This window comes from Lepisosteus platostomus, chromosome 8 (genome assembly GCF_059453375.1).
Source record: "Lepisosteus platostomus isolate fLepPlt1 chromosome 8, fLepPlt1.hap1, whole genome shotgun sequence".
Lineage (NCBI taxonomy): Eukaryota > Metazoa > Chordata > Actinopteri > Semionotiformes > Lepisosteidae > Lepisosteus > Lepisosteus platostomus.
Genome location: NC_142618.1, coordinates 42627983 through 42651046, shown reverse-complemented (window position 1 = coordinate 42651046; position 23064 = coordinate 42627983). Strand labels below are relative to the sequence as shown.

General features: G+C 38.3%; 1 protein-coding gene across 11 annotated transcripts in view; it reads left to right on the top strand.

Moving 5' to 3' along the window:
• Positions 1-820: 820 nt before the first annotated feature.
• otulinb (OTU deubiquitinase with linear linkage specificity b) overlaps positions 821-23064 on the top strand; it is a 28039-nt gene continuing 5795 nt past the window's right edge. Inside the window, exons 1-9 of one of the 11 annotated variants that reach the window (XM_088643508.1) lie at positions 821-1056; positions 2899-3203; positions 10141-10350; positions 12341-12559; positions 14863-15027; positions 17383-17465; positions 20204-20304; positions 21025-21168; positions 22274-22399. In XM_088643508.1, the coding sequence (XP_088499634.1) occupies positions 3010-3203; positions 10141-10350; positions 12341-12559; positions 14863-15027; positions 17383-17465; positions 20204-20304; positions 21025-21168; positions 22274-22399 (1242 nt within the window). In that variant the 5' untranslated portion in view covers positions 821-1056; positions 2899-3009. Of the gene's footprint in view, positions 1057-1116; positions 1412-2860; positions 3204-7152; positions 7354-7625; positions 7656-10140; positions 10351-12340; positions 12560-14862; positions 15028-17382; positions 17466-20203; positions 20305-21024; positions 21169-22273; positions 22400-23064 lie in introns of those variants that run through there. The other 10 variants (XM_088643509.1, XM_088643511.1, XM_088643510.1 and 7 more) reach the window with 10 other exon arrangements.

Genomic DNA, 23064 nt, shown 5'->3' with positions numbered 1-23064 from the left:
ACTTACTTAAAATTAAATAATGGTTCCTATATCTGTAATTACACAGGCCTTGAGTGTGTTTGGCACTTTGTCTGATGGGTTGCCTTAGTACCAGTCACACTGTAGTCAATACAATATTGTATTGGGTAATGTTTCGTTTTTATATGAGAGCTCTTAATCTACAATGTCTCATTTACGAAAGTATTTTGACCCTTGTTATGGTGTTATCCCATTTTAGGACGTTACAAAAAACTTTGAAATCTTTAGTCATTTGATCAAAGATGTTTGAATCGAATGAAGACGTATAAGTGTAAGACAAGTTACAGTAAATGTCAGCAAAAACTAAAGGGAAAAAAGAGAAATAGTCTCCTGAGTTCAATTTTCGGTGAGGGACCATTGGGTGTCTTTTTGGGTAAGTCTACCAATGTTGTACACCATCAACTGCAATTTTTGCCTCTTCTTTGCAGATTTGTTCAAACTCTCAAGTGGTTGGCGATCCTTTTTAAAATATGGTAAAGACTTTGTTTTGTTTTCCTTATTCAGTAGTGCCCCCAAGATTTCGTTCTGAGGAGTTCAATCTCCAATCCATAAGAAAATTATGAGACCTGTGTTTTCCAGGCCGTGACATTTTTGCAACATTATTCATTTAACACGATCTACTCTGCATGATCTAGGAGGTTAATTGATGACATCTATGACAATTTAAACTTTTCAAAAACACGGAATCTGCCCTTCAGTGCAGGGCAAGAGGAGTACGTCATACTGTTAGCATAAAAGCAACAGGTTGATCAACAGCTCCGTGTGCATTACGAATATTGTGTAGCGCATCTGTGTTCCTTATCTGTTTGCCTGGCTGCTGCGTTCAGCTTCGTTGTAGAGGGGGGCCAACTTCACGGATCTGCTGCGTTCACTGACGACCACTTTGTAATGGGAAACAAATCATAGCAGATGCCAGAATAGAGGACAGTTATACTTAAACTCATCAGGTCTTGGGAGTTTAGGACTAAGACGTATCACGAACAGCTGAAAGAAGAGATTTTGTTTGGTCCACGCGAGAATGCACACCCTCCGGGTTACGTGCGTCAAGTTGTATCGCCTATGACATTTGAGCGACATTCCGAAAATAGGGGATAGCTCCTCCATGTCTGTTCAAAATAGGGTTATAAAAATCAAATACTAATCAATTCACTACATTGAGAGTTGTTTTGCGAACTGCTCAAAAAGATATTATAATACACATTATAAGTTACGAATGAAAGGGTAACTTGTTTTTGGACATGTGGTTAGCTCATCACGGTCTGGGACCACAGTTAAATAGCCTGAAATTAAAGCGGGTAATAACAGAAGTGAAACTAGATATCTAAATGCTGATGTACTTCCTGGTGATCCGCTTCAGGACGAACAGCACTCATAAAGAAACAGTTCATTTCAGGTATTTCAGGACTCTTTTTACCAGTGCAATCTGCTGTCGTAATCGTTTTTTAAGAATAATTATGTTAAGCTGAAAGTCTACTTAGAAGTGTAAAAAAGACAGGTCTTTGAAGAAATCCAGTCATTGTGTGAAGTAATGTCTAAAAAAGGCGTATCAATTTGATTATATTTTGCTTTTGTGAACAGCATAGGCGACGCTTAAAATCTGATTATATTACTGCTCCTATTGAAGAAATTTCTTAAGGACTTATTACTGTGATTGGATCCTAAACACGAGCTTAAAGAAATTATGTTTTGAAATGGGCAGTGCCAGAAAGGCCCGATTTTCAGCACAGACCGTGCTCACTTTTAAGTTACAGTAAGTAGGCACAGTGCAGTGGAAGGGATTTATTAAAATAACCTGTAACGTACTGTAGGGTGTTACAAAGCACAGAAAGAAATCCTTGACAAATGCCATGACTCACGTGAGATTATAACTTTTTCTATCGACAAATCATACAGTAAAAGTATAATATTGACTCAGAACACGTATAAGGGTTATTGATGTGTGTCGTGTTGCGGGAATGTAATGGTATCTGAAATCGGTAGCCACGCATGTCAACAATTTAAATATAATATGTAAACAATATTAGATAATGACCTGCCGGTGTTCGAACATGTGTTTGATTTTGATCGGCACGCTTGCTAACAATTTAACACCAAGAAACGTTCGTGTGTAAACGTTTTGTTGTTGGTTATATTTGTCATACATGTCTGTGAGACAGTTTGGTACGTTATGATGGGAGCTCACACTGTGAGTTCTGTAAACTGTTTTAAAGATACTTCTGTTCTTGGTATTCTACAATCCTACTATTAAACCTAATTTGTCATTGTTGCACATATTTAGGGGAGGTCACCGAAGTTAAATGCAATATTCTAAATTACAGCTGTGATTTATTATTTTTATGTTTATACCCACTTAAATAAGGTAACATGTCCAAACAAATGCAAACACATAAACACATAAACTTATTTCATAATGAAGATAGCTGCAGTGTTTAAGAACAAATTAAAGAATAGTACTATTTTCATTGTGTGTTGCAATAAACTGACCTAATTTCCCATAACTAGGTTTTCCAACATTATTTTTGTAATAGTTGTTTATTACTTTTATTGAGAAACTCAGAAAGAGAACTTTAAAGGAGGGATTGCCCAAATTTCTATCTTTTTCACCTTTGGAGGAGCAGCCTTGTCACTACTAAAGTCTGTGTCTAAGCATAGATACATTTCCCAGAATCAGTGAATTGATCTTGCAAGTGGGTCATAATTTTACTGTTAACATTAACAAGGGGGTAGAAGAGGGTGGCTAATTTAGAAAGTTGCATGGATTCTCTTGCACTCACTGCTACCCACTCCTCTCCTTGTAGGCATTCCCCTCCGTTATATCTGGTATTTTTCTTTCATTTTACAGACTCTTTCCTAACCAGGCCATGATCTGTCTTTACTCAGAACGAGAAGAGCTTGGTGTGAGGTGATGTCCGTGCTACTTTTCCTGCTGATGTTTTAAACACCATTAAATGAAGAGGAACTACAAGGGACAAATAAAAGCTCTTTCAGAAAATGGGGAACTGCTGTCAGGCCGGGTCTTGCAGTGTGGATGAGAGCAAAGGGTTGCTTCAAGAACAGACAAGAGGTTCCTCAAGTAAGGGAGTTCTAGTGGAGACTCCGTATAAGGATGACAGGAACTACAGAGACTGTCCAGACCACTGTGAAGAGAAAGAAGAAACTGGCTCAAACAATTCAGAGACAAAATGGTATGTGTTTTTCCTTCACACCAAGCAGGAGGTGTGTGTTCCAATGGCATGTCATATGCTACACTTACTGTACATATTTTATTTGGAGGAAAGGTAGTCTCATACTTTATTGTTGAAAAATGCATTGTATATTTTTTAACTGTATAAAGTAAAGGTATAATATTCTTACTATGTACCCATAATATATATACACTGTATATACAGTACATATATCACTTTCTCTAACATATATACATCAATATATATTAAAAATTATATTTGATTTTATGATCAAATTACATTTATATACAATTGTATACAGAATATTTGTTTTGTGCATCGCCTGCATTTTCAGCATTTGCATATTTTGAAGTAATAATGTATTTTATTTTATTACCAATTAATTATTAATTATTGAAATTCTTTACTATTTAATTAGGGATTGTTGCTTTGTAACACAATACCGTTATTGAAAAGCTAGGTAGTTGATTTTGTCAAATATAATTAGTTGTAAAACAATGGTGTGTATACTTTTCCCCTGTAGTTTCTAATACAATCTTAGATGCACCAGGCCTCGTTGCCTTTTAAATTATAACCACATTAATCGGGTTTATTGATTGAAAAACATGAGGTTCCAAATAGAATTCATGTGATTTTGATTTTGTTTCCCAGCCTGTCTGTCTGATAAACTCAGATGGGAAATAAAGATTGTAAGCATTCAGGTAGAAACCTAAATCTATTACATAAAACATATTAAGACTTGAATGCAATTGATATCAATACTCTATTGTCAATTCTTTACTGACACTCATATCAGATCCACTACATATAAGGTGCAGCTTGAATTTAAGATATTCAGATGGAGAGGGGCAGGTGGAAGGGGTAAGAGAGTACAGGGTGGTCACAGTGAAATTTACCTTTCACTAATGTGGGTTCATTATCCGGGTGGCGGTACTCAAGGATGGAGAAGGCAGAGTCTTGATTAAACAAGAACAGATCAAGCAAAGATGGCTGGAGTACTTCAAAAATCTGTTAAATGTAGAAAATGAGAGGGAGAACCTAGTGGAGGCAGACGTAGTGTGTGGACCAATCCAAGAAATTTCAGTAAAGGAAGTGACAGAAGCTATCAAAGAGATGAAAGTGGGCAAAGCAACTGGACCATCAGGAATAGCAGCAGAACACTTTAAGAACCTCGATGAAGAGGGGATTCAGTGGCTGACGAGATTGCTAAACAATATTGCAAAGGAAGAGAGAATTCCAGAAGAATGGACAAAAAGCAGTATGGTTACCATCTACAAGGAGAAAGGAGACCCAATGGAGTGTAAAAACTATAGAGGAATAAAACTTCTGGAACATGGATTGAAAATCCTGGAAAAAATTCTGGACAAGAGACTCAGGAAGATAATCAGGATCCACAACTCACAATTTGGATTCTCAGCGGGGAAAAGCACAACAGATGCCATTTTTGTGATGAGACAGTTACAGGAGAAGACACTAGAGAAAGGGAAAAAGCTGTATGTGGCCTTTCTGGACTTGGAGAAGGCATATGACCGTGTGCCCAGAGAGGTGGTGTATTGGTGCTTGAGGAAGAAAGGAGTACCAGAAAGCATGGTGAAGTTAGTTCAAGCAACCTATAGAGATACAACTACAAAGATGATAACACAACAGGGAGAGACAAAAGAGTTTGAAATCACAGTTGGAGTACACCAAGGATCAGCACTAAGTCCTTTCCTTTTCATAAACATTATTGACACACTGACAGAGGAGGTAAGAACAGAAGTGCCTTGGGAACTCATCTTTGCTGATGATGTGGCACTGATGGCAGACTCAGAAGTAGAACTACAGGAGAAAGTGTTCAAATGGCAGAGGAGTCTGGAAAAGGGTGGACTGAAAATGAATGCAGAAAAATCTGAAATAATGGTAATGGAGAGAAGAGGAGATACTATGACCAATGTTGAGGAGACAAATGGAGGAAAACTGAAACAAGTTGATGACTTTAAATACCTTGGATCAAAACTGGTAAAGGGAGGAGAAACACTGGAGGCAGTAAAACAAAGAGTGAAAGCTGGATGGAACAAGTGGAGAGAAATAACTGGAATAATCTGTGACAGGAAAATTCCCAGAAAGTTAAAGTGCAAAATGTACAAGACTGTGATTAGACCTGTATTACTATATGGAGCTGAATGCTTGGCAGTTGGAAAGAGGGAAGAGAACTTGATGAGAAGAACTGAAATGAGGATGTTGAGATGGATTCTGCAGATTTCAATGAAGGATAAGATCAGAAATGAAGAAATCCGTAGACGATGTAGGGTGGTGGATGTGGTTGAGAAGATGCGAGAAGCGAGGTTACGGTGGTATGGACATATCATGAGGAGGGACGTTGAGGAAGTAACAAAGAGGGTAATGGAATTTGAGGTGGAAGGTAACAGAGGAAGAGGCAGGCCTAGAAAGAGATGGATAGATTGTGTGAGAAAAGATATGGAGGTATGTGAAGTGAGTGAGGAAGATGTGCTCGACAGAGACAAATGGAGAAGAGCAACCAAAGCAGCTGACCCCAGGACAGTCTGGGACTAAGGCTGTGAAAAAGAAGAAGAAGACTAATGTGGGTTCATGCACTGTATGTTCATTTGTTCATGCTGTGTGATATGTTAAATAAATACCCAACATTCATAACCTGGAGATATAATTTACACAGGAATGCAATTATTAAGATTGTAGTCAACCATTAAAAAAACAGTCCAGTATTGTAGGTACCAGGCTTCTTTATAGTAATAGATAAATAAAAAAAACTGCTAGGTTTGCAATAGGAGACAAAGTAAAATAATTAGCTTTGATAAAAAAGTGTACTCTTTACTCATAACAGCAAATAAAGCTGTTGTAAAGCTGTTGTGTGGGATGTCTCTTATTTTTAAAGTGTTTATACGACCAGTAAAAAATTGATCTCACACTTCCCATTCTGTTTCTAAAATAGGGCCCTAGCCATGTAAATTAAACCAAAGCTCATTCAAACACTGCAGTCTTTCCCAGTTTGACTAAGCAAGGTTTTCCCTTGTCAATTGCCTTCCTAGATAGAAGTCTTCTGACAAAAAAAAAACAAGTTATTGCTTATATATTATATTGTATATTGAAAGTAGAACTATTTATGTTGTCAAGAGTGGTATTTTTTCTTTGGAAAAGAAGTTACAGACCAAAATATATGCCAGCATAGCTCTGTATTTTAGGTGAAGTACTGTCTATGCTTTGGGCATTGGAAATCCCATAGTGTCTTTTGTGAGTGCATGGGTATTAATTCCAATGCCTAAAGAATAATCTAACTTGAGTGAAGTCTTCTGTACCTTCTGTTATGTTTCCAGGTTTAAAACAGACTTCCTCTTTTCACAACAAGAGGTATTACAGTGTGAAATTGTTAAGCTCAGGCTTTTTATGAAGTGATTTTGGTAACCTGAAAAATGTTCTATATACTTTGAGCATCTTTAAATATGGGTTCAGACATCCCATCTTGCTCAGGATTCTGCTTCTTTCATCAGAAGGGCCAGGGATACCAGTTAGTTTGGTTACACTTAAAAGTGTCCAGGTGGGCTGAAACAATTGAGGAGACAGAATTGTTTCTCTAATGTAGAATTGGCACATTTATTAAAATGGCTAGTGTTAGCTCACTGCTCTGTCAGATGGCAGGGCACACCATAAGGAAAAGAACAGACACACCCAAAGAGCAATGTGCCCCAACTACCTTCTCATGTCCACTCACCATGGACCCCCCTATTACTCTGTACACTCAGCATTTTCGTCAGTATATACATAGAACAGTATCAGTATTGCAAACAACAAGAACAGAAAAATCTGGATGTTGAAGTCTCTGTACAGCCTGGGTTCACAGCATGCATTTTTTAATTTTAACGATCAAGACGATCAAAGCCCAAGCTTGCTTTGCATATTGCGGAACCATATTTTCATCTTCCTTGGTTTCCAGGGGAATATATTAGAAAATGTACCTATGTATGAGGAACTGTAGTTCCTGTGGGCTAAGCTTAACTACGATGTCCAGAAACCTAAGCGGACAGCATGACAAGAGGTTAGTGTGTTATGAAAATCCCCGGAAATTATTTTGTTCACATTTCAAAGATGGATTAAATACTGTACTTTCCGAGGCAAACACACATTTCAACATACGGTATGTCCGCCTTAATAGACATCTTGAAAGATGCTGCTAAGAAAATGACTACTTTGCAATAAAAAAAAAGTTCCGTGCTTTTTTAAAAATATTTTCATTCCAAAGTAAAACTTGAGTTACCCTGCAGATGTGGTGCGAGTGCGCTAGATTGTCTCTATGTAGGCTGTATTTCGTCCAACTTGTTTAGAATTCAAAATGTTCTAAGTGCCTTTTAAATGTGTGAACGAAGTTTCTGTTTCTTTTTTGACTTGGTGAATTGGCACCGTGCACAGTTTCAATATGGGCCTGATTTTACAGACATGGTAAGTGTCTCTTGAGTTGGCATGCGGTCTATCTGCCCCCTTAGCGCTTTCTTAAGGATTTAATTTTTACTGGCGTTTTGGCAGCTGCGTTTTAAGTTTGCATCGAACTTAGTACATTTTTATCGTTCATTTGAAAACTTGGAAAGTTTAAATATGGCCCTTTGTTTTATTACAATCGAAACTGTGAACCGCTATGTAGGTCATGTTAATCAGAACATTAAGATGTTGTTAAATAGCTGCAGTTCCCTTACGAACTTGGCCATTACAAATCTCCAAAGCGATCTTTTCACGTAGAAATAAGCCTGTTTTTGTGAAACTGAACAAATACTTTACTTTGGTGTAGTTAAAATGCAAACAGTTGTTTGCATTAACATGGTACTCCAGGTAAAAGCACAAGCTCAGCGTCAATCACGTTTTTGTATGACAGGTTTGAAATCTTTTTTTTATATATATATAATTATTATGGACTTTCCGTAAAGTCTCACAGGTGACACAAGACTGGGCGGCTTTATTACACGCAAATAATAACTTTTCACACATACTGAGTGTATAAGTAGCTCTGTCAAAATCAGTTCTGACACCGCGACAATAAATTCCGCTCCTGAGCGTGTTTACCTGCCTCCGTCTCTGTGACTCCTATTATTTAAGCTTTCAATTCGTTTATCCCTCAGAAGGTCTCTCAGCACCTAGGCTATATTAGCATATACCCATAATGAACATTCTGATATAATGAGGTGTTCAAATTATTTTTTAAATAAAAGGTATGCATATATTATTCATCTATCCATTTTCTAATGCTTTATCCAAATCAGGTTTGCGAGAGTAGCAGGAATCTGTTCTGTCAAGCAGTTGGCCTAAGGCAGGATACACTGTGGTCGGGACACCAGTCAATAACAGGGCAGACACACACACCAGGGCCATTTTCCCAGAAGCCAGTTAACCTACCAGTATATCTTGGGACTGTGGGAGGAAACCCCCTTGAACACAATGAAAACTTACAAACTGTTTAGTTCAATGGAAAAAAAAAACTAAATGGAATTTAATTTCTGTGTAGTTATACTTATAAAAACAACTATATGTTTTTATTCACTAAAAAGAAAGCTTTACCTGGTGTGTACCTTGAAGTTGACTCTGATTCTGTTTCTTTTTGTGGCACACAGTTCTCATGTGGCTCTTTGGGAGACAGACTCTTGCCGGTGTCTGCCTCGGGTCTGCAGTCTACTGTCTTTTGACTTGACTTTGGAGTCCTTCCCCAGATTTAGAGTTCATAGACGTTTTCTACTGATTGGACTTTCTAGTCCCCAGAGGACATATAGGGCTCAAAACAAATCCGCTGACCTATTGTGTAAACGTAACAAATGTAAGGAGGAGCATGTACTGTAGGCCTCATGCTTGCAAATATGATGGAACTGAAAGGCACAAGTTCACTCTATCAGTGGCGAATTGTTTGGGCAGCAGAATTGCAATGGAAGGAGATCACAGGAAATCACTAATGTGGGTGTGTATGTAGTCGTAGTTATATAAGATATAAATACTTGTGCTATTGTTTATCACGAGTGCAATTGTAGTACATACAGTAGTTGACATATCTCTGGTCATGCTCTGTCGTGTATGCTTCATATACAGTGTGGTGTGGCAGCCAGGCCAGCAGTTCAATCAGAGGGAGAATTTGATTTGTACACCTGTCTGTTCTGACTTCCTTTGCAGCTAAGAATTACCTCTGAAGTTCCAAATTTGAAGCATCTTTCAAATTGTTTGATATTCAGATGTTTTATTACTTGAAAGAACATCTTAGCCTTAAACTTAAGGGTTGAACACTTTTTCAGACAGAGCTGTTCAGGTCTCAAATTTAGTTTGTGTGTTTTTAGTTTTAGACCAGCCACATTATATTGAGTGCCTCTAAATACAAGCAAATTGTCTAGTTTTCCAACAGCATGGAAAGGTCAGCCTTCTGCATCAGTGGAAGGTCAGGCAGCTACTGGCCTGTGTTTGTTTCTGCTATGTTTTGCGCTTGGTGATCTTATTTTTTATAAACCTTTCTATACACAGGCTGCACCTTTTAAAATACATATTCTGTGTTTGCTTTTCATTTGAAAGTTTTAGTGGTGGCTCAATAAAGATGATAATTTCATACACTTTATATGTTCATATCTAAGATGCTATTTAGATGTTTTTCGTATCTGTGAGTGCAGTTGTCATGTTTTTTTACTACTTTATTATCAGTGTTTCCTTCTTAGAAAAAGAGCAGTAAAACCCTAAATGTTGTCTATTATCTAAATATAATTGTTTTTTCTATCTTAAAAATTTAAATATCTTATCTCTTTAAATCTGATCATATTATCCATGTAATTATTAATAATCAAATAAGAATTAATATATTTAATATTCATAATTTTTTTAAAGATTTGATAGTCATTGGGTTATGCGTTGTGTTTTGGTTTCCAAGTGCTGAACAGGACTTTTCCCAATCGTTATCTTGACACAGCAAGAAAGCAGACGATGCTGTGCCAGAAGCTGAGACATTAGACGGTGGTGCTGGACAGGATGTGCACTGTGAACACCACGTAGAAGAACTGCAGGAGGACCTCCCAGAGAAAACCGAGTTCACCCATGAGGACGAGGAAGTTGTAGCCCCAGTGGAAAGTGCCACTGAAGCTCAGCAAGGCCATGAACTCATGGCAGTAAATCACAATGGGTACGGCCATGGAAGGAAACATTTTCTTTTTGCTTTACCGCCTATGGGAATCTCAAGAAGTTGGTTGCATTCCAGAGCTCTTCAGAATCTGCATTATGGGCAAAGACTGTGATCCCCTGAGAGAGAGCTCTCAGACAGTGGTTGGGTTTGGCAAGTTTGGGTTGTCGAGAGCATTCTTGATTTGTGATGCAGCAGCAGGCAGATCAGTTTTCAGTTTCATCGGTCCATGCTAACGATGCTAACTCAGCCTACTAGGCACTATTGGGCACAAGTAGCTTGTGCAAGTTGGTTAACAGTTGGCCTTTACATATTGTAAAAAGTGTTGTAATAAGATTGTAAGAGGGTTGTAGCTTCCAAATTAAAATAAAAACTACATGATTTGAAAGTTAAGAGAAGTATTGTCAAAAGAGGAAAAAAAGAACAGAGTATGTTAAATAAGGCACACAAACTCATAATAATTTGCCGATAATTAAAGTTTGTGATATTTCTTTTGAAAGGTCTTAAATCAAACTCTTGATAGTTATTGGTTCAAAAGCCCACAAGGCTGAAATTGTATAGTGTCCGGATGTCGCTGTACATTTGACATTTTATAACCAGATTTCATACTAATACTGTCAGGAGCCAACAATAATTTTAAGTGACTTGTTTGCCAGTGATTCTAAAGAGAATTGCTCGAATCTCCAGCATTAATAGTAACCCATGACCAAACTCGCCAATGTGATTAAAAGCTTCAAGATTCAGAAGTTGAAAAAAATATTGCTGCTCAAGGCCAGATGATTAGGCTTGGCATAATTTGCTACTGAGGCAGCAGTATAGTAAATTCATGTTTTTTATGATAGAAGCCAAATCTTTTTCAGAATTTGATTATGAAGCCTTGGTTTCAATCACAGTACAGCCCTGGGATGTCTTTATAAAACATGTCATAACATCAGTTGTGTTTTCAATAACTCAACATCTAAAAAGCAGAGGAAACTGGATGGATGATGACGCTGCACAGGACTGTAATGGAATTGTTCTGCATTGCAACTGATTGTGTCTATGCCCTGATAATAATTAGATGATGCTTTATAAAAATATTATTTTATTACTGCTCATACTATATTTTTCATACATTCTGTGTGTGATCTTAATTATGATTATGATTTCAACTTAGAATTTGATATAACTTTATAGTGTACCTCTCATAAATGTTGAAATGTTGAAATGTTGAAATGATCAGTCAGCCCAAATCACTTTTGCAACATCCTGTTCACAAGCACAGAAGAAATTAACAGATACATACAGTCTCTAAGAAAGGACTATTGTCTTGCCATCTTGAAGCTTGAAGTGTAAAGCGCAGGCATTCTGATGGAGAACTGATACTGGCCTCATGGTTAACACACAACCACCAGGAAAATCCCTGGGCTTTCTGGCACAGAGTGGGCTTAGGATCTACTTCCATTTGCACTCTTCCAGCCTCCTCTCACTCTGTGTCTGTGTTACTGTTGTAAAGTGATAGATTGAGAAGAAATAGACGTAACAAGTATTTCCAGTGGAGCGGCATGGTGGTGCAGTGGTTCGCATGAATGCCTCGCAGTGCTGTGTGGGGCCCTGGGTTCAGTTCTGGACCTGGAGCGCCATCTGTGTGGAGTCTGTATGTTCTCACATACTTGGGTTTCCTCCAAGTGCTCTGCTTTCCTCCCACAGTCCAAACGTTAATTGGCTTCTGGGAAAATTGGTCCTCGGTGTGAGTGTGTGCCTGTCTGTGTGAGTCCAGTGATGGATTGTCTTCCCCGTCCAGGGTGTCTCCTGTCTTGTGCCCTTTGTTTGCCAGGATAGGCTCCGGCTCCCCTGCGACCCTGAACTGGGTGAGGCAATTCGGAAATGGATGGGTGGATAAAATGTTTCCTGTGCTCATTTTTTTTTGCATTTTGAATGTTTCTCAGCTTATGTGCAAGGGGGCGCTTAAAATTTTAGGGAGCTTGAGTCTGTTAATTTCTGCATTTTTCAGGACAGCCGCCGAGGAAGCTACAGAGGCTGAGGAACTAAAGGGGACAATGCAGGATAGCAAAGAAGATGAAATGGGAAATATCATCAATGGTGCCGCAGCTCCAGGTGAAACGGGTCTCGGAACAGATCCCACGAACACGGATCTCGAGAGCTGCGTCCCCTCGTGTAACAGTGAAGTGAAAAGGGTCAAGCTTGAGGAGGAACCTGTGAGAAGTGAAAAGTAAGTTCCGCAGCCCCTGTGTTTCCACTAGAGGGTGCCAAAACACCACCAATTTGAGTTTTAGTGACGGGAGGTTTTTACGTATTAGGATTAGAGAGAAAAACTAGTGATGGGTATAGAAGCATTTCAGCAGCTTATGTAATCCATTTTTATTGCCGTTTTAAGCCATTTGTATATGTAGTGAATGCATTGAATTAATATTGCTTGATCTATTTTGCCTGTTTTTTAATCCTCTTTAAATGTGGTGCGACTCAGTATTGGTATTGAAGGTGATAACTAAACGAAGGGGTTTTTTAGGACAGCTTTCACTTAGTTATTTCAAGCTCAAACAGTGAAATCTCCTTTGAAACATAATCACGAACAACAGCATCAGATTGCAATCGTATCTGCAGCCAGCGGTGTTTTCAATGCAAATGCTGTTGGAAAGAAATGCAAATGCAGCAAAAAGCGTGTGCTCACAGCGTAGGGTGGAACTGTGGTGTAAAAAGACATTAAAACTCAGAACAGAGCTGCTGGGGATGCAGTTTTAAAGTCTGTAATCCTGGTTGAAAAAAGTTTTCAGATCCATACTTTTGCTACTATATGATGTAACACTGAAACTAGGATTAACCTGCCTTAAAGGGGTCAGACAACATGCCCTTTTAATATAGAGGAATTCATTTTGTCCAGATAGACCTTTATTCAAGACCATAAAACAGCTGGAAACTGTTTATTTTGTGGAGAAGAGCTGACAGTAGAATCAGTTAATCTTTAACCATTAAAAAAAGGCTTATACGAAATGTTGGCAAAATAGACAGACATGACCTTGATTTAACTAAAGTAAGGAGGTCTGTTCAGTTTGTTGTTTTTGCTATTGGCAGATGAGAAACTAGCTCTGTAATGAGTGAAATAAAACAGAGCTATGTTCTTCAAAATGAGCTTAATCGGTGCCGGTTGTGCTACCACAAGGTCCTTAAAACCTGTTATACACAAATAGGTGCTGTTTTGTGGTGTTTACAAAAAGAATTGAGTTAAAGGTAGCAAGTAAATGTTATCTTGTTTTCATCTTCTTAAAGTTTTAAATATGAAATACTTTTAAAATATATCTTCTGGTTAAACTTCTAAGATTATCCCAAAAGGCTTTGTGTGTATTATATTCAATGTGAAATTGCTAAACTCCTTGAGAGGAGCTGGCTGTTAAAATCCATTTAATTTGCTGCATGTAGGCCATACGTCACAATTCCAAATCAGACCACTAAGAGACAAGTTCCTTCTGGATACATGTCTTCACATGTCTCTATCTGGAGAGACATGTTCCTTCTGGACCTGGACCTGGAGTGCCATCTGTGTGGAGTTTGTATGGTCTCACCCTGTATGTACTGTATGGTTTTCCTCCAAGTCTTCCACTTTCCTCCCACAGTCCAAAGACATGCTGGCACAGTAGGTTAATTGGCTTCTGGGCAAATGGTCCTAGTTGTCAGTGTGTGTCTGTCTGTGTGTGCCCAGTGATGGACTGGCTTCCCTGTCCTCTAAGAAAGGACTATTGTTTTGCCATCTTGAAGCTTGAAGTGTAAAGCGCAGGCATTGTGATGGAGAACTGATACTGGCCTCATGATTAACACACAACCACCAGAAAAATCCCTTGGCTTTCTGGCACAGAGTGAGCTGAGGATCTGCTTCCATTTGCACTCTTCCAGCCTCCTCTCACTCTGTGTCTGTGTTACTGTTGTAAAGTGATAGACTGAGAAGAAATAGACGCAACAAGTATTTCCAGTGGGGCGGCATGGTGGTGCAGTGGTTCGCATGAATGCCTCGCAGTGCTGTGTGGGGCCCTGGGTTCAGTTCTGGACCTGGAGCGCCATCTGTGTGGAGTCTGTATGTTCTCACATACTTGGGTTTCCTCCAAGTGCTCTGCTTTCCTCCCACAGTCCAAAAGTTAATTGGCTTCTGGGAAAATTGGTCCTCGGTGTGAGTGTGTGCCTGTCTGTGTGAGTCCAGTGATGGATTGTCTTCCCCGTCCAGGGTGTCTCCTGTCTTGTGCCCTTTGTTTGCCAGGATAGGCTCCGGCTCCCCTGCGACCCTGAACTGGATGAAGCATTTAGAAGATGGATGAATAGATAAAATTCTGTGCTCATTTTTTGCATTTTTAATGTTTCTCAGCTTATGCGCAAGGGGTGCTTAAAATGGTAGGGAGTTTCTTAATTTCCGCATTTTTCAGGACAACAGCTGAGGATGTTTGGAAGTTTATAAGTCTGTTTATAACGCAGGAATGCTGTCAGTCCGTTTGATGGCAGCTGTGTTCCTTGTCCTATCCCTTTGACCAGGACCTTTGAAGAGAAGAAGGCTGGTGTACCGATAAGTGAAGTCACATCTCTGGAGGAGATTGGACAGGAGGTTTCGGGGGACGCTGGAGAAGATGAGAAAGAAGAGAGTTTTTCTCCGGAGGTGAAAAAATCAGCAGCCTGTAGCTCGTCGCAGGATGAGGATGGGTATGTTTCTACTCCTGCTGTTCGAAACTAAATTTGACACTTTGTTTAGTGAAACATTTTCCAAAGATAGTTGTTACCTAGAGATGATAAACTGCCAATGTGCTCACAAATCGAATAGTATACTGATGGTTTGGCACACAGCATTTTTTGTTTTGTTGAGGGTGATCTCATGGAAGCAGTTGTAGATAACTGTGTGTAAAAGATCTGTAGATGTTAAAAGTTGTTTTGTTTTTTTTAATTTGTCTCTCCCTCTTTACAGATCATAGGCTGTATCACAATCTGTCCATCATAGCAAGGAGCTAAAGAGATGATGGCTGACTTTCTTAATAATAAGCCTTAGGGACCTTTAAAAAACACAGAAAATGCAAACAAAGCACACATCTCAGTATATTCAGACTCCATCTCCCTTGAGAAGCATCACTTTCAATGACCCACAATTTTGCAGATGAAGTGTGCTAATGTACTAGTCTACTTAAAGGCCTCCAGAAGGATAACCTAATCTCCTGTCTCTGTTCCTATCTCCTCACATCATTTCTAAAAGCACTTTTAATATTTTTTCAAATTAAGCTTGTCATATTAAATGAGAAGCCGCATAGAAATTTAAATAGATTTTAAGTGAATGGGTTGGTAGTGCTTCATTGTTTGAGTTTTGCAAGGACAACACTTGAAAGGGTAGGATAAATGTTCTGTTACCAAGTGTTAAAAGATATAAGCACCTTCAGGTCATATGATGGTAAGCATTGAACGTGTATCAACGTAGATGTCTGTTAGATGAGCTATAGATGTCATGTACCTATTAGTTCAGCCGTAAGGGTATATAATACTTAAGGTTGTCATTCAGTTGTATTTTAGAATTCATTAGTTTACTTGCTTTAAAATAAACTGAAGACTGACCAAATACAACTGTATGTAAAGCTAAATTATAAGCTCAGTTTGACAGGCTATATAGATGTTTAATTTCTTCAGCAAGTCTGTAAAACTGCCATTAGTCCTGTCTAGTCTCACATTGTTATTGTGTTTGGAATTCTTCTTGTATACCTATTGGGATTTCTTTTCAGAGCTTGTCACCCTGAAACATTTGTTATTCTTTGTGTATGTGTGTGTTTTTTGCCCTTTATAATGCTATACTTATTTTGTTGTGTTTGTGCAAACATTCTCCACATTCTGCGAGGACAAGTTCACTAAAGATTCCTGTCACGGTTAAGCCTTTCCATCTAAGATGTAATATTTGTTCATTGCTTATCAGAGTTTTTTTTGTATAATTCTTTTCTCAGGGGAATTTACCTGTTTCTCCCAGCATTGCAGTGTGTGTACAGTATTGATTTGCAATAAGGGGGAGCTTACTGATTGATTTAATGAATTATACATTCATGCTCTTCTTAGTTTAAAGCTTTCTTGCATTACTTTTTTAGGATGGGGAGGAACTATATTAATGTAATCTTAATATACATGCAGTTCTTGATTAACACTGCAGTTGCATTCCTAAAGAAGTTAGGAATTAACACTAAAGAAGTGTAAATTAAAAACAAATTTCCAAAATTTACAAAGAGTGCATACTGTACAAATTGACAAATTCTTTGCATTGCATTTTATTTTTAACTTTTTTTGTCCACATAGTAGCTTATTATGTTTTATGGTTTTATTGATTGCATCTATGATTTGATCAAAAATAAACATAAGGTACAGACTAAGATGATAAAGACTTGCAGGTGGTTTATTTAGCAAGTGTAGGGTGATGGGAGATGAACAGTGGCTGGAAGAGCGCTGAAGAAAAGACCTGGCTCTCTGTGTGTCACTTGATTTCTCCTGGCTCGTAACTGGGTTCACACAGCATACATTGTCAGGAACACGTCAAGACCCGCACCAAGGCATGTTAAACCGAGAACTAATTTGTTCTAAATTAAGAATAAGTATATAATTCTAAGGCACGTTAAACCAAAAACACAAAAATTGAAGTCGTAAATTGAGAAGTACTGGTAAGGTGCCAGGTGTATACAATATATATAGTATTCAATAACTGACAATAGTTGAAGCTCATTTTAAAGATCGCTGACTGTTAATAGGGAATGAAATTGAAGTTGTCCGAAAACTACAAAATTGAAACGCAGTACAGAACAAAAGATCAGTGAGGTATGCCTGTCCATTGCCATGTTGTTTGAAGACGTGAACAGTAGTAACGGTAGGACTAGTCTACTCCAGAGACTTGCATTTCTTCCACTCACATCTGTCTTCGGGTGTTTGCTGGGCTGAACAGCACTGGGTGTACAAAGACTGCTGTAGATAGTGGTGAGAAATGATGAAGTACAGCTTCCTTTCCTCTTGTAAGTTTTCCTTTCCTTTTGATTTACTTCCCAGAGAACTTGATCTGTATCGTGCCGAAGAGGAGATAGAAGAGAGTAAGTTTGAGAAAACAGCCCAGTCTAAGGCGGAGCTAGCAGGTACTGTAGGTGCATGTCATTGCATTCATTTCTGTTGTTTTTCCTGAGCTTGCCTAATTTGCCAGACACATATTTGGCTGCTGTTTTTGGAATATTTGTTTGCACCCATTTATTTTGTGTTTTTATTTGTGTTTTACTTCCTGCATACTAATATAAAAAAAAATTGTGTTGTATAATTTATACACTAAGAAAATTTCTTTGGATCAACTATTTTAGTGATTTATTTGGCTGGCTCTTTGATCCAAAGTGGCTTATATTTGCACCCATTTATACAAATGGACATTAGACTTGCACTGTGTGAGTAGAAATCCCCAGTTGAGCTGACTGGAATCCACAGCCTTACAGTTCTGAACCCAGACTCCTTCTCCACACTGCTGGTTAATATTTCCTCATTTACATCATTGTTGTCATTTATTTTCTTAGTTTAATTGTCTGACACAAAAAGTGTCGTGAATAAATTTCACTCATTGAATGTGCAAAAAGCATATATTTGTAGTATGACTTCTTGTGTTTATTCAGGAATATAAAAGGATATAATAGAAATCATAGCCTTTTAGTATATGCATTGCAGTATGACTATTGAAATCTCTGTCATGATGTGAGTTGAAGAGTAAGGGTGTTCTGGTCTTTTTCTGTAGAAGTGAGCTGCTTTAACGTGCCTGCACCACGTATCCATGCAGTACCAGGTTCTCAGACAGGCATCTACCAATGACATTTCTCCAGCTTTAAGCACTGTTTTTTGACATACAGTACAAAGCACTTACAGTGACAGAAAGTGAACAAAGATCTCAACATGCTTCTCTGGTTTTGACTGCTTTCATTGTTTTTGAGCTGTAGGGCTAATTTCAGTGACATTATGCAGAGCCAGTAGACTTTCACAGCATAAGCAAAGTCTTATTTGACAGCACATTAATCCCCGTGTTACTGAATATCCTGTAAAAGGCTGTCATGGAAATATACCTATCAAGGAAGCCACGAGAGAGTTCTCACCTGAGTAAGGTCTTTATTTCAATATTGCAATATTGGGAGCCCTGCTCTCACTCTGCAGAGTGCGTCAGAGACTCAACTTGCTAAAGGCAGCACAGGCTTTTTATAAAGATGTTGTAATGCAGTGGAAAAATACAGCACTCCCTTTCTAATACTTACCCTTTCCTTAGGACGAGAAAGATAACAACATAGAAATAATCATAGAGACAAAAAGGAAGTGCCAGTACATATTTTTGCAAAGCTCAGTAATTGCATTCGGCTAATTTGGTAATCTAGACAGTACGTCCTGCCTTGACAAACTGTCTTCTGACAATCTGCATATAGCATAGCAGTTACATTTTTGTTATATATTTTCCTAAGGCTCTTTACATTTTAAGAATCAATTTACTTATTAGATTTCCATTTCAAGGCTTATATAAACCTCAGTTTCTATAAAATACTTACCTCCTGATCAGTATGAACACTTGTTTTAATATCAGTGTTAACTAAATATGAAATTGTATTCTGTAGTTTAATTTGTGATGATGAGTAGTTCTGACAAACTCTCCCTGTAAGACTGAACCATTTTCTTCTGAGCAAACACATGGAGACACTACAGAAGTCCGTTGTATTGTAAGATAGAAATGTTTTGATTTAATTCTGTAAATAAAATGAACAGTCATAATGAGAGTTATTTACAGTGTGATGTGATAAAATCACAATACTAGAACTAGGATTTCTTGCAGAAACTGGGTATCAGACAAGAAGATGAATAACCACGAACTGAAAACTAGAGATTGAAAACTCGCACTGAGGGAAGCCCTCACTTGCTTATCTCCCCTCTGGGTTCAGTTACAAGAGAAGCAGCCGACCCTCATTTGTCCAAGCAGAATCACCCCGCTGGGGGGTGTCTCGACTCGCTTTCCGTGCTCTAGGTGCTGTGTGATTACTGCATGCCCCCTTCAACTCACAGTGCAGGGCCCATACCCTGAAAGCACGTCTCAAAGGTCATGTCCCGTGTACTGACTCAGCCATCACGGGCTTGCAGAATTAGAGAGGAATGGGGAACCACTCAATCTAACCAATTAGACTGAAAAATTTTCAGGCTCTGTGATCTTTACAGTAACATTTATTCATATTACAGTAAATCTCAGCCATACATCAAATCAGAAATCGTATTCTAAGAAATTAAGATGTCTGCCGATTATTAGAATTACTGTTCTGTAATGGATTTGTTTGGGGGCGAGTATTTTAAATGGGATTGGCTGTTCAGTAGATGCTGGGTTGCCAACTGCAAGTTTATTCAATAGTCTGTGAAAAAGGTCCAGTTTTAAGACCTTCATCTGCATGATGGAAAGCAAAAACGGAGCACAGATGCTATGAACCAGCATCATCCTATTCCGTTGTGTTGTGACTACCCCATCCTCCTCACCAGAAACTGTATCTTTTAAAACTTGAGATTTTCTGTTGTTAAGACAGTAGCAAGAAATCTGCAAAGTTGGCAGCCCTAAGCGGTAGAAATATCAGACAGCAGGATGAATAGCATATTGGCCAGCTGACGATGATGACTAGTGGCAACCTGATCAGAAGGTAATGATATGTTATATAAACTGTGATCCCTGTCAAGTGACTTAATAGCTATGGAATTGGTTTGCTGATGAATTAACCACAGTTAGGCTTAAAGTCTGATTGTCGTATTTTGTTTTGGGTTTTTTTCTGTTTTATCCTTGCCTTTATGTAACTTTTTTTTTTCTCCCAATATATGTACTCAGTTCCTCAAGACAAGTGTAGTGTTTCCCCAGAGGTGGATATATTAACATACAGTGAGAAAGAGTGGAAGGGAAACACAGCGAAAAGCGCTCTGATTAAGAAGGTTGGTTGGTCTTTCGTTAGGTTTTCTAACATTAAAATAAATCACACTTCTCCCAAATCTCCCAATCCTACTTTTTGGCACAAATGACCCAAAATACATAGGGAATGAAAAACCACAATCTTTTTGATTCAGATAGGGTTGGTACTTTTTGTTTTTCTTCTTACAATTACAATTAGATACAATTAAGTGAACCCAACAAAAGTTATTTGTTTTAGTAACAAAAATCCAAACTTAAGAGATAGCATAGTGTCTTAGTGAAATGCCATGTGAATTTTAAGAAACAGTTTAGTTAGTTATGTTCTGTCAGTTTTTAGGTAGTGAGGTTTATTACAGTATTCAACAATTTTGTGATTTGTTCTTGCCAGTGTTGGTGTGCAGTGCAAACTACCAAGCCATACAGTGCATAAGGACATACTGACTCTTCAAGAAATGGCTTGATCAGATACTTTTCTATGTAGTTCATGTAGGTAGCTGCGTCAGCATGGGTAGGCTGCATAGAAACAAGTAAGGTTTATTCCAAGCTGAAAAGAGAAGAAAGGATTGCTCACATCCGAAGAAGGCTCCACAGCTGAAATGTTGTTTCCTTTCTTTCTCTTTTCAGCATGGAATAGACATTTACTTGTTAATTTTCTTTATGACCTACTAGGATGAGCAAGATGGCTCTTCATGCTCTTTCAAGGTTGAAGTTTTCTTTTTCCATCTCCCTATGTCCTCTTCCAGGGTTATGAAGAGGTCTCCAAATGTTTCAGTGGCCTACGCCGAGTGAGGGGAGATAATTACTGTGCACTGCGAGCAACTCTTTTTCAGGCAATGTCTCAAAGCACTGAGGTCCCCGACTGGCTTCAGAAAGAAGACACAACACAGGTACGAGTGTCTCTCATTCTCATTCTCATTTTTTGCATGGCCCAGGACAAGGAGTTGTTTTGTGTGTGACTGAAGCAAGATCTCAGACAGCTGGCTCTTTAAGGGTCTTTCACTGTTCAGTCTTTTTTCTTCATAGTCTCAAGGTTGTTGACCAGGCCTAGGCCTTTCATACTGGAAAGCACCCTGATCAGTATCATTCTTAGGGCTTTTAACTTTCCCCCTCTGTAAGTTTTTAAATACACTTCCTTCTGTTCCTAAGGTTCTTCATTTCTGTTTCATGTACTTTTCTTGCTGGCAAGTTGTGCTTTATTTCAAATTTACACTGAATGATCACAAGGCCTATAATGGAGTGTAATAGGTTGATTAAAATATAATTCCCCATCATTTTACAAAATGTTTTTTTTTAATCCCCATGAGCAGTCTGTGCTGTGTTTTTTCTGTGCTGAGATAATTTTAAAGATTGCAGCTGCAATTGAAAGGAATCAAGTGCTTGTTTACAGCAGTTCCCCGACAGGCTTGTGTGGAGCTGATCTACTTTCCTTGCACAAATCCCAACAGCCAGAGTTCAGAAGTCTTTTCATGGGCTGTTCTTGCTGTAATGGTTGAAAATTGAAACTGAAACAATGCAGTGGGACAGTTCACATGAAAGGGAAAACACAAAAGATTGAAACTGTGCCGTTTTCTCACATGAGTCTTAATCAAGTTTCCTCACTCCTGCAAATAATCTGTTTTTAGATTATACCGAGGCAGTAGAAAAGCAAAGCGTTTTTGTATAATTTGGTACAATTTAAAGATTTTTCTTTGCTCACATTTTTTAAATGACTATAAAATAAGCTTAAAATGAACTATTTCGGTAAGTGAGCTGCGGGCCCCTACATATTCCATATCTGATATCCACATTCCTTTCTTGTGTGTTTATGTGTGATACACAAGCAAAGAGGGATGTTAGAGATGATGAAGATTGTAGGCCTCATTTGTATTCCCCCTTCACCCCTTTCAAAATCCATTCGACTGCTTTGCTCTATCACCTTGGTGACCAAACCTCTGACCGGTTCACTTTTAAAAATGGTATTCCTAATGATTTCTGATTGTCTGTGTGCTACAGTTGCCTGTGAAGCTAGCTGCAGATCATGAGTGGATTGCACAGTGGAGGTTTCCCCAGGGCTGTGGGAGTGAAACCAAAAGCGCGACAGAGCTGCTGACACAGAACCTGGAACTGCTGAAGGAAAAGGTACACAGTCCTTGTTTTATAATCACATCATGGTAGGTCGTGGGTCTGATTTAGTAAAACTATATATCAGCTGTATAGTTATATATTAATGTACAGTACCAGTCAAAAGTTTGAGTACACCTCCTTGAAACCATTCCTGATGATTTTTGCTTTAAACTGTATAAACCTGTCTATAAACACTTAATATTTAATTACATGATATGTGTACTTATAATCTTAAGTGGACAGCATTAAAAAAAGGTTAATTTTTCTTTTTTCAATCAAATGAACACCCCAAAGCAAGCGGATTTCAGTCTGAAGCTCAGGTTAGTTAAAAGTCAGAAATGTCTATTACATGGTGTTAGTACACTAAACAAAGTTTCAAATTTTTTGTTAGATGTTCTCGCAGTTAACTAGCATGTTACCTCATTTACCTTTTGTCACCAATTATTGGTAAACAGGTGAGGGTCCACGATTACTATAAATATAGGGAGTATGGGCAAAAGTTTGTAATTCCTGAATGAACAAGGCAAAAATGTGCTCAGTTAAGCAAGGAAAAAAGAAGGTCTATAATTACTTTAAGAAATGAAGGTTAACCTTTAAGACAAATTGCAAAAACTTTGCAAGTGTCAGTAACTGCTGTGGCCAAGACTATCAAACGATATGAAGAAATTGGAACTTATGAG